Source organism: Heptranchias perlo, chromosome 5 (assembly GCF_035084215.1).
Source record: "Heptranchias perlo isolate sHepPer1 chromosome 5, sHepPer1.hap1, whole genome shotgun sequence".
Classification (NCBI taxonomy): Eukaryota; Metazoa; Chordata; class Chondrichthyes; order Hexanchiformes; family Hexanchidae; genus Heptranchias; species Heptranchias perlo.
This window is the reverse complement of record NC_090329.1, coordinates 117,085,079-117,098,097: the sequence shown is the minus strand read 5'-3', so window position 1 is coordinate 117,098,097 and position 13,019 is coordinate 117,085,079. Positions and strand designations below refer to the sequence as shown.

The following is a 13,019-nucleotide window of genomic DNA, read 5'->3' as shown; positions in this document are numbered from 1 at the left end:
ATCTGCTGCTTACAGATGTACAGTGAAACCTGTATAAACGGACATTCCCAAAAAAAAACATCTGCAAAAAACAGACACTTATTGAGACCCCCACATAACTTACATGGTAAAATATACAAGACGCACTCTGAAACCACGGACACTCGCAAATTACAATCTGTGGACAGCCTTCAATGCACCAAGCACTTTTATAACACGGGACTCAGCCTGTCTCAGAGCTGCTGTATCTGGAACTTTCAGTGAGTCCGGATCACTGGCCGCTTGCTTCCTTTCTGTCCCCAAATTCCCGTGAGGTCAGTGTATGCCGGTCAGCGTGAGGCAGCAGCGGGTTTTGTGAAAGAAATGGATTTTGTGTAATGGGGAGCTCTTTACGCAGCATCCACAGTGGCAGAGAAACCGCTCTATCTCTGGGACTGAACGTTCTCAGGGCTCCTAAAGAACTCCCTAGTCTACCGAAATTATTATTTTTTAAAAAAACAGTACATACAATGACAATTTTGAAAATAAGGACACCTCCAAAAAAAGGAAAGCTGATACCAGTCCCTAAGGTGTCCATAATTTACATAGCGAGGTCCTCTATATAGTTCTTACTGATCAGGAGACCACAAAATAAAACCGCTCCTAATTTAACAGTCATATTCGGAAGCTATTGGGATAGCTGGCTTGAGAAAAGGGAATTGTCAACTTAACAGATTATAGTACTCTCACATCAAAATCACTTTTTTTTTCCAACCCTACCAATTTTCTACCTGTCTCTCCACCCCTCTCCTGGAGATGCAGGATTATGTTTAGGTTTATTTGCACAGGTGCTGGCATCCCTAAAGGACCTCATCCAAACAGCCATTCTTCTCGTGCAAGCACAGACAGCGGGTGATGGCAGACTATTCAACTGGGTGGGCAGTGCAGACAAGCTTGATCCTGCCCTCACTAGAGACACATGCGCACGCACCAGATATTACCAAATAGCAATCGGAAGCGAGAATGCCAACTGAATTTGCACCTCCTAAGCCCACAGGCACAGAGGTGAATTCTGGTAGCATAGAATGTGCTGACAGATTAGTTAAATTGCCAGGAAGTCAAAGCTGGAACTGTCCTGGTCTGTAATGGTTTATTAACACACTAAGTGGTTCATTTACACATTGGACTACTGGAGGGTCTGAAACCTGGGCGTGCACAGTGCTGATATTGGGCGCATGCCGGCCAGATGTTAGGCACCACAGCAGACATTTCTCATTGAGGAGCGCCATAAATGAACCTAAACAAAATAAATGTTACAATTGCACACCAATACACTGCACCTTAGAGGAAAGTTAACTATAATAACATTAACTCTAAAAACTCAAACAGTACAATAAGGCAAATAGGCATAGTATCTCCGATTACATTAAAACCTCATTAACTGCACTAAGTATTTATCAGAATTTTCACAGAACAAAGCCTTTTGTGAGAACCAGTTATTGGTATTTGAGCTCTTTTTCTAGGTGATTAAAACGTTTCTATTATTTGTATAGTCCTCATCTTCGTTCCCATGGCCAAATATTACTGTATCATACAAAGAACAACATTTGGGGACTCTAGATTATCCACCAGTTTCCATTACCCACTGAGGGAGAGTGGGGGGGCTCCATAATATTCACACATTTTCAGATCACAACTGACAAAAAATATCAACCTAACATAAACCAGCAGGTAACTTTTTAAATTCCTTGTAAATACATACATCACATCAGGGCTATTAGCTGTTGTCACCAGCACATAGAGATCGAAGAATATGTCCAGGTAGTTACTGAAGTAAGGGGCTCCTTCTCCTGTTGTGAGCTTCCTGTAAAACAAAGTTGTATTACTGTCAAGGAATGGAGACTGGAATCAGTGATAGAGGTTCAGAGGGGCTGATCAATCACCTATTGAGAGAAATTCAAAAATAATATTGAAAAAAAGTTTAAAAATATGGATATAAAAAGCTGAATAGTTTCTTGGCCAAAGAGATTATGACGGGTCATAAGAAGATATGAATGAACACTGTGGTCCATCTGGTGTGGCCCAAGTTTGAAGAATCCTGTACATTACTCTCTCAATCACTTTCTGTTGAATGTCTATCCAGTTTGTAGCTAAATGTGAAAACAAGATTGCCTCCACTGAGTGCTGTCTAGCAACCCCTGATGGAAGTGCACATCAGGCAAAAGACAGGGTCAGCTTGGCTGAGATGCCTCTTTACCAGTGATAAAATAGCCTGCCAACACTCACTATTAGAGCTCATAAAAGTGTGAGCTTCCTTCAGTTTCATAGAGTCTAAAGCACAGAAACAGGCCATTCGGCCCAACTGTTCTATGCCGGCGTTTGTGCTGCACACGAGCCTCCTCCCTCCCTATTTCATCTGACCCTATCAGCATATCTTTCTATTCCCTTCTCCCTCATGCCCTTATCTAGCTTCTATGCTAGTCGCCTCAACTACTCCTTGTGGTAGTGCGTTTCACATTCTTGAATACACCAAGATCCCATAAACAGAAACTAGATAAATGACTAGTTACATTTTTGTGGTGTTGGTTGAGGAACACAGGGGGAGCTCCTGCTCCTTTTCCAGTAATGTTGTGGGAGATTCTTTAATTCCTACCTGAAGCACCAGAATAGGCAAAAGTAGCCTTGGTTTCAAATCTCATTCAAGGGACGATATCTCCCAACGGTGCAGCACTCTGTCTGGATGCACTTGATTCAGCTTGGATTATGAGTGGAGCGTGAAACCAAAGCCTTCTGATTTGGAGATGAGAGAGCTACAAACTAGTGACGCAGGTTAATAAGGCCATAAAAAAGGCAAACCAAAATGTAACTAGTCATTTATCTAGTTTCTGTTTATGGGATCTTGATGTATTCAAAATAACCACTTGTGTTTTCCTACAAAGCAGGCACTACACTGTAACGCAGCACACTGTATATGAAGTGCTTCAAGATATTTGAGAGCTACGAGAAGGCATTACACAGATGCAAGTGAATAGTGGCCACTTGGACAGGATATCGGAGTGATTGTGGAACTGTACTTCAGCGGGGAGAAGGGAAGGGGAGAAATTAGGTAAGGAAAAAAAGTTACTGTAACCACTTCACATTTTAAGAAGCTGTAGCAATTTATTAGTTTTACCTTTTCGCAAACAGCTTCAAAGCCATAAGAGAGAACACTGCAACACTGAACATAAACAGCACAAACACATAGGTGATCTCTGGAAGAGTGTTGCGGATATTCCTGAAGGCTCTTCGGAGCTGAAATACAAGAAACATTAATACTAACATTTGGAAATAGCAATATTTGATATTAAACTTGCTCCTGTGGTGGCACAGCATGTTGATTCTGCACCATGCTATGGCAGACAGCATTAGAGAAACATTTCACACCTACAAGTAAAGTTTCTAACCTTCACTGGACAAAGGCAAGACACCACGTAGAGGCGGCACAGAGAAATCAGCAGCTGGAACAGCTGGACAGAAGGCTGGTTAAACCTTGGCAGGACACTGGACACATACAGGAAACGTGGATACTACAATGTGGAGATTTTAGGGTTGGCACTTCTACAAAGATGCATCCGAATGAGACGAAAAGGGCCTTCTTCATCTGAACTTATCTTGTGAAAAGTACTCAGTATTAACAGTGTCCTTTTTACTAGCAGTTCACTGTGTATCGCTGATAAACAGGGCCCACTTCCTACTGCCATCCACAATCTACTCCCAGCCACGAACAAAGTAGATATTCATCAATTTTTTTAAACCCCAGGGGCACGGATTTTGAGAGTTAGACCAAGTTAGATTTCCCTCGCTTATTGTCAATTTTCTACTGATTCTGAAGCAGTGTAACACCTCCATATTTAGACATTCTCACATCAATTTGCTCTCTTTTTCTACAACTCAGGTGATGAAAAATATATTAAAAAAAGACACATTGTAAACTTACACACAATAAAGTGCACTCCAGTCCAAATATATTAAAATCTGCATTATATACACATATATAGCATGTGTGCATACATGCATTTGTATCACTGATTTTAACATTTTTATGTGGGGGGCGGAGACTCCTTGCAAGTATTTACACTCCTGGAGACTCATGTCCCAAGATCTGTCAGTGTCAGCTACCCAAAGCAGATCCTTGGGGGAAATTGTTCCATTAGTATACAACAGAAATACTGTGCTAGTAAAACAATAGAAAAATTCGGATGAGATGGGTAGAAATATGGGGGCCTCAGGGACTCCTCCCTCCTCTGCCATCCTCTTTGAAGACTAGCTGGCGTCCACCCATGCTAGTATGAAAACTAGAACAGAACTTTAAAAACCCATGTTCCTCTCTCTTTTTACTCCCCTCTCATAAAAAGTCCAGACTTGCTGAGGTACAGATCCACGCCCTGTGTACCTTGCCCTAATGGTCATTCTTTGGCTGCGAGTCTAGGCAGCAAATGTTTACAGACACTCCTACTTTGTGGGAGGCAGGGCAGCTGAACCCAGCTGTACCCTCACCCAGTTGGGTCGCCAACTCTGGATGGACATATTCTAGGAGGTTTCATCACACCTCCAACAGCCCCGCCCCACGCTCCTGCCATTGGTCGCCCGATACATCCACCATTATGACACATCGCCTTGCCACACCAATTGTAAAAGGAACAGACTCTATCACCCTGATTGGATGATTCTTAACTGTTAGTCAAACAGCCTTCACCCCCATCTCCAATATTTTTATAACTAATAAACAAAAGTATTCAAAGAAAATGAAAAATACACCATTTATTTAATGCCCCCCCCCCTTGATGTTTCTCTAAGAGTTCTCACAAGTGTCCCGGAGATTAATCTTCAATTCCTGGAGATTCCAGGACAATCCTGGAGAATTGGCAACCATATCACCTAGATGCCCATATGTGGCACTTAGGTCAAGTGGTGAGCAGATAGTGGTCAGGAGCAGGAGCTGGAGGCCCATGACTGCTTTTCCCCCTCCCAAGCCCTGACCAATTGTAGCAGCCCAAATACTTTACCAGCCAAGATCAGCTAATCAACACTAATCAGGAATTAAACTAGGCATCTTCTGGTGTGTGGCGCTTAGTATTACACGGGGCAGTGTCTTTACTCATTACACCATTGGGGAAGTTGCAGAGTTTGTTGGCAAGATGCTAACCTGCTCTAGTGCCTGGTTTTCACCCCTTGCTTCTCCTGCTGCAATCTCAGACGCTCAGTACTCCTCTATTGCTGCACTACAAAGGCCACATTCTTAGTCTGTATTACAGGCAGACTCTCATGATCTGCAAAATGTGGACACATATGTAAAACTATTTCACCCACTAATCAGCACATAGGATAGAATGGGTTCTCGGTTGCTGTGGACTGTGGGTAAAATATTCCTTTATTAACCAAAGTAACTTGGATTCAGGTGATTCCAAATTGTCGCTGGGTCTAAATCTTGGAACTCTCTTCCTAACAGCACTGTGGGAGAACCTTCACCAAACGGACTGCAGCGGTTCAAGGCGGCGGCTCACCACCACCTTCTCAAGGGCAAACATTCTATTTGCATTTTCTTGAATGCCATAAAAAAAAATTTAAAATGGGAAAAAACAGGTTCTAACAAGAAGTGACTGACTTATTCTCGCAATTTATTGATTGGTGAGGTACAGTATTTAAAATCAGTGGGAGGTCTTTTTATTTTTAATTCGTTCATGGGATGTGGGCTTCGCTGGCAAGGCCAGCATTTATTGCCCATCCCTAATTGCCCTTGAGAAGGTGGTGGTGAGCCGCCGCCTTGAACCGCTGCAGTCCTTTTGGTGACGGTTCTCCCACAGTGCTGTTAGGAAGAGTTCCAGGATTTTGACCCAGCGACGATGAATGAATGGCGATATATTTCCAAGGCGGGATGGTGTGTGACTTGGAGGGGAACATGCAAGTGGTGTTGTTCCCATGTGCCTGCTGCGTTTGTCCTTCTAGGTGGTAGAGGTCGCAGGTTTGGGAGGTCCTGTCGAAGAAGTGTTGGCGAGTTGCTGCAGTGCATCTTGTGGATGGTACACACTGCAGCCACAGTGCGCCGGTGGTGAAGGGAATGAATGTTTACGGTGGTGGATGGGGTGCCAATCAAGCGGGCTGCTTTGTCCTGGATGGTGTCGAGCTTCTTGAGTGTTGTCGGAACTGCACTCATCCAGGCAAGTGGAGAGTATTCCATCACATTCCTGACTTGTGCCTTGTAGATGGTGGAAAGGCTTTGGGGAGTCAGGAGGTGAGTCACTCGCCGCACAATACCCAGCCTCTGACCTGCTCTTGTAGCCACAGTATTTATATGGCTGGTCTAGTTAGGTTTCTGGTCAATGGTGACCCCCAGGATGTTGATGGTGGGGGATTCAGCGATGGTAATGCCATTGAATGTCATGGGGAGGTGGTTAGACTCTCTCTTTTTGGAGATGGTCATTGCCTGGCACTTGTCTGGCGCGAATGTTACTTGCCACTTATCAGCCCAAGCCTGGATGTTGTCCCGGTCTTGCTGCATGCGGGCTCGGACTGCTTCATTATTTGCGGGGTTGCGAATGGAACCGAACACTGTGCAATCATCAGCGAACATCCCCATTTCTGACCTTATGATGAAGGGAAGGTCATTGATGAAGCAGCTGAAGATGGTTGGTCCCAGGACACTGCCCTGAGGAACTCCTGCAGCAAAGTCCTGGGGCTGAGATGATTGGCCTCCAACAACCACTACCATCTTCCTTTGTGCTAGGCATGACTCCAGCCACTGGAGAGTTTTCCCTGATTCCCATTGACTTCAATGTTACTAGGGCTCCTTGGTGCCACACTCGGTCAAATGCTGCCTTGATGTCAAGGGCAGTCACTCTCACCTCACCTCTGGAATTCAGCTCTTTTGTCCGTGTTTGGACCAAGGCTGTAATGAGGTCTGGAGCCGAGTGGTCCTGGCGGAACCCAAACTGAGCATCGGTGAGCAGGTTATTGGTGAGTAAGTGCCGCTTGATAGCACAGTCGACGACACCTTCCATCACTTTGCTGATGATTGAGAGTAGACTGATGGGGCGGTAATTGGCCGGATTGGATTTGTCCTGCTTTTTGTGCACAGGACATACCTGGGTGATTTTCCACATTGCCAGTGCTGTAGCTGTACTGGAACAGCTTGGCTAGAGGTGCAGCTAGTTCGGGAGCACAAGTCTTCAGCACTACAGCCGGGATGTTGTCGGGGCCCATAGCCTTTGCTGTATCCAGTGCACTCAGCCATTTCTTGATATCACGTGGAGTGAATCGAATTGGCTGAAGACTGGCTTCTGTGATGGTGGGGATATCGGGAGGAGGCCGAGATGGATCATCCACTCGGCACTTCTTAGCAATAGACACTCATGTTGACTTACAAAAGTAGAAAATAAAGCTCACCTGACGACTTTCAGTGAAGTTTACACAAAACAGTGGCCTCAAGACTCGTGACCACCTGACTGCAAAATACCCAGTTTCTATCAGAGCCAAGTGTACAACCATATCCATCAATGTGAGCTGCAAGGAAAGAAATGCAGTATTTAGAAACACATGATAACTATAGACAGGCACTAACATTTTTTAAATTGGTAGGAGACCACAATGGGATGGGGAAGCAGAAAAAAAAGGTAAAGATAAATAAACATCAAATGGGCTTGCTCCTGACTGCCATCTAGTGGACTCCTAATGGAAAGTGCGTGTGTAGGGATGTGGAACGAGAGGTCTGCCAGCACTCATGTGAAGAGCCAAGTAAAGTGCCTGTGGGACCATTCCCCACTACAAGTCAGTGTCTTCAGGGGGAAAGAGGGGAGAAAGGCAAAATAAAAACAGAACCAAACAAATGCAGCTGATATACCAAAAAAAAATCACAGTCAGAATATTGAAAATCACAATTTTCTTACTGTAAAATTCAAATAAATCACGGGGTGGGGGAGGGGGGGCAGTGGAAATCACAGGCAGCTAACATTTGACTGAGATTATTGGTCTCAAGGCTAAATAATTTGCAGTTAAACAGCACTTTATCATGTCCTTGGCTTACAACCAATGGATAACTTTTGATATGTGGGCACTGCTGACATTAGGCAAACAATGTACCCAATTTGCACAGAACAAGGTCCAACAAACAGCAAATGAAAGAACAACCAGATAATCTGTTTTGGTGGTGTTGCTTGAGGGGGGATTGTTGGCCAGGAGTCAAGAACACCATGCTCCTCTACTACCATGGGATCTTTTACTAGTCAATAGTACCATGGGATCTTTTACTAGTCAATAGTACCATGGGATCTTTTACTAGTCAATAGTACCATGGGATCTTTTACTAGTCAGTGCTTCTCACTCTTGACTTACAACTTATTGATAACACAATGGTGACCGGAGACAAATCACACTGCATTTATTCAGATTACACACTCACCGATATGCTGACAACGACACAGATGTTTTTTGCATCTTTCCAAAACACTTTTGTGGGAGTAATTTTTGAGAAATGTAACAGCCGTACAGCAAACATTAGCAGACAAATAAACTCCACTGTTGAAGTTACCTGTTGAGTTGAAACAGAACAGTATAATTCCTCTGTGCCCCAAGAGATGAATACATGAAGGTGGCAATTCAACAATGGCACTTTAGGGAGTGGACAAGTATCGGTACTTTGCAATAGAAGGTCTTTCAAGGATACAAATGGAGACATTTATAACACTGTTGCAAGGACATCTATTTATAGCATTTGTAGTTGATTTTCAACAAAGACGACAACTTTTAAATTAGTATTTTTTGTAAACGAAGAAAAGCAGTTGAAACCACTGGTGACACAAATATTGATTCTACTTATTTTCCATGTTAAAGTACAATTACAAACAGGGGGCAGGGGAGAGGGGGGGGGGAACTAGCTATAACCAATTACAAATAGGGGTTCCGATGAGTCCACATCTGAAAGGCACACTCTTCTGTCCTCTTCAGAGATGCTGACCAACCTGATAATTGTTTCTGGCATTTTCCTATTTTTGTTTGATTTCCAGCATCTGTACAGTTTTGTTTTTTGTACAAATAGCATAGGGTCAGAAACGGTCAGTGCTGATGATTTCAGAGTTAGATGCCCTCACACCTTTTCTTACTCCATACTCGGTTACTGCTTGCTCTCTAGCTTTACAAGAGAGACTCAGAGTTTCTTCCACACCCTGTGTCCCTTCTGACTGTTCACAGGAAGAAAGTGAAAGAAACATCTTTACTATCACTATAGAATCATAGAAGTTTACAACATGGAAACAGGCCCTTCGGCCCAACATGTCCATGTCGCCCAGTTTATACCACGAAGCTAGTCCCAATTGCCTGCACTTGGCCCATAGCTATCTCTGACATTCTCCTCCCACCCCCCATTAACTCCTTCACTGTGGCACAGCTGCTGGTCTCTCTCCAGTGAGGATTATTCACTTTCGAGCGTCGACAGTGAGCCAGGTGATCTTACGAAGGACATCACAGCTATGCCTGATGCCGTCCTCACTAGTGATCGTGCTTCCAATAGGGATCACTGGCTTGAATCTGGATTTCTACTTTTCCCCCCACTTTGCTTTTCTACGAAAAGTAAAACTCCATACTTAGATTATTACGTAACATGGTATAACAAAAGAAGCATTTAAAAGATCAAAAGTACCAACTCTAACTGCAGGACTACAGAGTTGTTGCAACAACTGAGATTTATATAGCTGACTTACATCAAACCTAATCTATACTATATAGATGGATGCTTTGGGAGCAAGGGGTTGATGCAACTCAGATCTGAAGATAAAGGTTCCCTCAAAGCTTGAGAAAATTGTAAAATACCAGATTTTAATAGGACAAAAGTGCTTCTTACTGGAGGTCAGTTCTTTGCTTTGTTTGGAGCTAAGGGGTAAATAGTTTGTCAGTAACATATCCAAGATGAGAATTTTTGAGACAAGTGTTAACTATGTATTGCAAATTAATAATTCCACTTTTATTTAAAATTGCAAAAAAAACAGCAGTACTTCCTCAAACTACCCCTCCAGTCGAACACTTATTGCTCAGTACAGTGCAACCCTATTATAATAAAGCTCTTTATAAATGTAGAATTTAGAAACTCAAAAAAAGCATTCTTTCAAATTCTCCCTGATAAAGTGAAAAGCCCTTGTGTTAACATTATGTGCCACAATTACAAAGGGCTTCTATTTTGTGCAGTGTGCATAATGTTGCACATTAATGGAGTTCTCATCTCAAGTCCAAATACCCCAAAATACTAACAGACAAGCGCTTAATAAATTTGTCTGAAATCCCCCTCTCTACTTTGGACTACTGCTCTGTTGAAGTAGTGGAGAGGAATTTCAGATGAAAACATTATGCACCTCGCACAGCTCAATTTCAGGACCCATATCAATAGCAAGCATCCCAGCTGAAACAGACTCTGTCTGTTTTTAAATAAACCAACATTTTAATGTTATGACCAGCACTCCACTTTTTTTAAATCTCAAATTTGTGTATCGTTTGCAATTTTGTACGTGTTATGATACACTTGCAGCGTTGGAGGTGGAAAATTCCAGTGGCCCAAAAGTCCACCACATGGCACTTCTTTTTAAAATGGGGGGTGGTGCAGGGGAGAGAAACCAGTCTTACCTGTTTTCTGCCATTTTAAACTCAGTTGCAAAGCTCACATAGGGCCTCTGATGGTAAAAATCTGATATTGCAGTGTTAAAATTCTACATAGGTCCTTGCAATGAAATACACAAGGAAAGACCATCCAGCTCATCGCTAGTAGAGAAGGATCCCATCATGACATCCAAATGTATTTTTTATTAAATGTAATATTTTTAACTCCATTAACCTTGCTTCATAGATTATTCCAAAATACAACCTTTAGTATTTTCAGAACATCATGACTCCATTCCATTTATTATCTGTCAATTTGTGATTGTCTCAGCAACCAGGAATAGAAAATCTGCCTCATCTATCACTCCAAATAAGGATGCTTTCCTAACATTAGTTTTAAATATCCTCAGAGTTGGTTCTTGTTCATAATGAGGGATCCTGGACCAACTTCCCCTTAAATACCTCCCACTATCTTTTGCTCCCTGTGCCAGTAATGCAACATGATCTTACCTTCAACGCTGTAAAGCAGAGTTTGTCTTATCCGAAATATAATGGCAGTGCCAAGCAATCCAATGAACAGATAGAAAGTTAGATCGTCAGAGGCACAATCCTCTTTGTGTAAATCGGAAATTGTCCACACACACACACACACACACACACACACAAAATCATTGTGATGTACATCTTCACTTTTTAAAACCATTGAAAAAGGAGAAAAACTGTTCAAATAGTCATACTCATGAGCCAAACCATTAAAAGGAGGTTCTACACCTGCACCCTCCACCGGTATCAGTAGAACCTGCCCCTGAAGGATCCGGAAACTGCCTGATCAGAACTGAAAGGTCTAATGACAAAAGGTTTTCCCTCAGCCAGTGAGACGACTAATTGTGTGAAGGGTCCTGGCTATGAGCATCACTATACGACACAATTTACAATGGAGAGCTCATTTGTGCAGCTGGGCACAATCCCCACTGAGCATATCCAATGCAACATTCCTTACTCCTAAAAGAGGCTCTGCCCCTTCAAGAGTAGCCAGTTAATTAAGTGCTTAAAGTCAATATTGTTAAATTCAAACTTATAGTCTTTTCATTAGGACAAACTGGGTTTAGATATTCTTGCTGATAGGATGGCCTTTAATTATGACAGTTCTTTTGCACAAACTTTGTGATGTTGGAAATCATGCACTGCTAGTAAATGGTTACTGGTAACAGCAAAGGTTCCATGGCACTCAGTACAGATTTAGAAGCCAGATATCAAAATTAACCAAATGCTAAGGACAAGCAAGAAAGTGTGTCTTTATTTTTCTTTTAAAAAAAGGCTCGAGTTAAATGGAAGTCGCCCTCACTCATCAAGATTCAAAATGGAGGACCAAGATGGTATGCCTATGGGACAGAAACCAATCAAGACAAAGTGGCTTTGACGTCTAGAACAGCTTATTTGAAACGTTAACACAGTGGATTAATGGTGATTTAAACAACCCTATTCTTGCTGAAATCAAGCCATTGGCAAATAATTGGTTACAAGGGACAAAACCTGACTAGGGGAAATATACAAAATGCAGCACCAATTTCCAGACTGCACCTGATTGTAAAGTATGTTAAACTCTTGTTTGTCCATTCATTGGAAATGGCGTTAACATTAAAGAAGTCCCATGACATACTGATTAGTCTGGGAGCTGATGGTTTTGAGGTCTGACACAATTATCTGAATTCTGTGGGGAAACTCAATCTTGTATCATCGACAGCCAATGTCCCATCTTGAAAGTCTACCAAAAGGTAAATCCAACTATCATCCACAAGCCCCGTTATTTCAGAGTTAACATTAAAGAAGTCCCATGACATACTGATTAGTCTGGGAGCTGATGGTTTTGAGGTCTGACACAATTATCTGAATTCTGTGGGGAAACTCAATCTTGTATCATCGACAGCCAATGTCCCATCTTGAAAGTCTACCAAAAGGTAAATCCAACTATCATCCACAAGCCCTGTTATTTCAGAGTCTCTAAGAAACACAGTTCTGAAAAGACCATGTGGACAGATTCTAATTTTGTTTTGAAGTATGTTTCAGGACCTTGCAGTGTCTGTTGGCTTCAGTGTATTATTTAACCTGCAAATAAATTTGAAGAAATCATGTTGGCCTTCTTGCTATGGTCCAAAGACATTACACTCTGCAATCAGGAAGTGATGGAAGAGCAAGGTGGGCATCCCACGTATTGCGCTATGTCGCTCAATGGACAATCAGGGCTGTGAACTGTCAAGGTTGGGCTTTGCTAACCCATACTCAATGCAATTAAAGGCTTGATCTTCAATTCAAAGATGGCTTATGGAAATAGTCACCTAGCTGTGAGGAAAAAAACAAATATTAGGAAAGAGGAACTGTAACAACTGTAATAAATATGATAACCAAAGCAAAAAGCAAAACTTTAATAGTCTGGTAAAAGACAA

General features: G+C 42.4%; 1 protein-coding gene across 1 annotated transcript in view; it reads right to left on the bottom strand.

The window, feature by feature from the left end:
* tpcn3 (two pore segment channel 3) overlaps nucleotides 1–13,019 on the bottom strand; it is a 50,962-nt gene that overhangs the window by 27,705 nt on the left and 10,238 nt on the right. The window contains exons 4-7 of the mRNA XM_067985086.1: nucleotides 8,393–8,521; nucleotides 7,381–7,497; nucleotides 3,131–3,249; nucleotides 1,721–1,822 (exon numbers count right to left, since the gene is read on the bottom strand). Of these exons, the coding sequence (XP_067841187.1) occupies nucleotides 1,721–1,822; nucleotides 3,131–3,249; nucleotides 7,381–7,497; nucleotides 8,393–8,521 (467 nt within the window). The remainder of the gene's footprint in view (nucleotides 1–1,720; nucleotides 1,823–3,130; nucleotides 3,250–7,380; nucleotides 7,498–8,392; nucleotides 8,522–13,019) is intronic.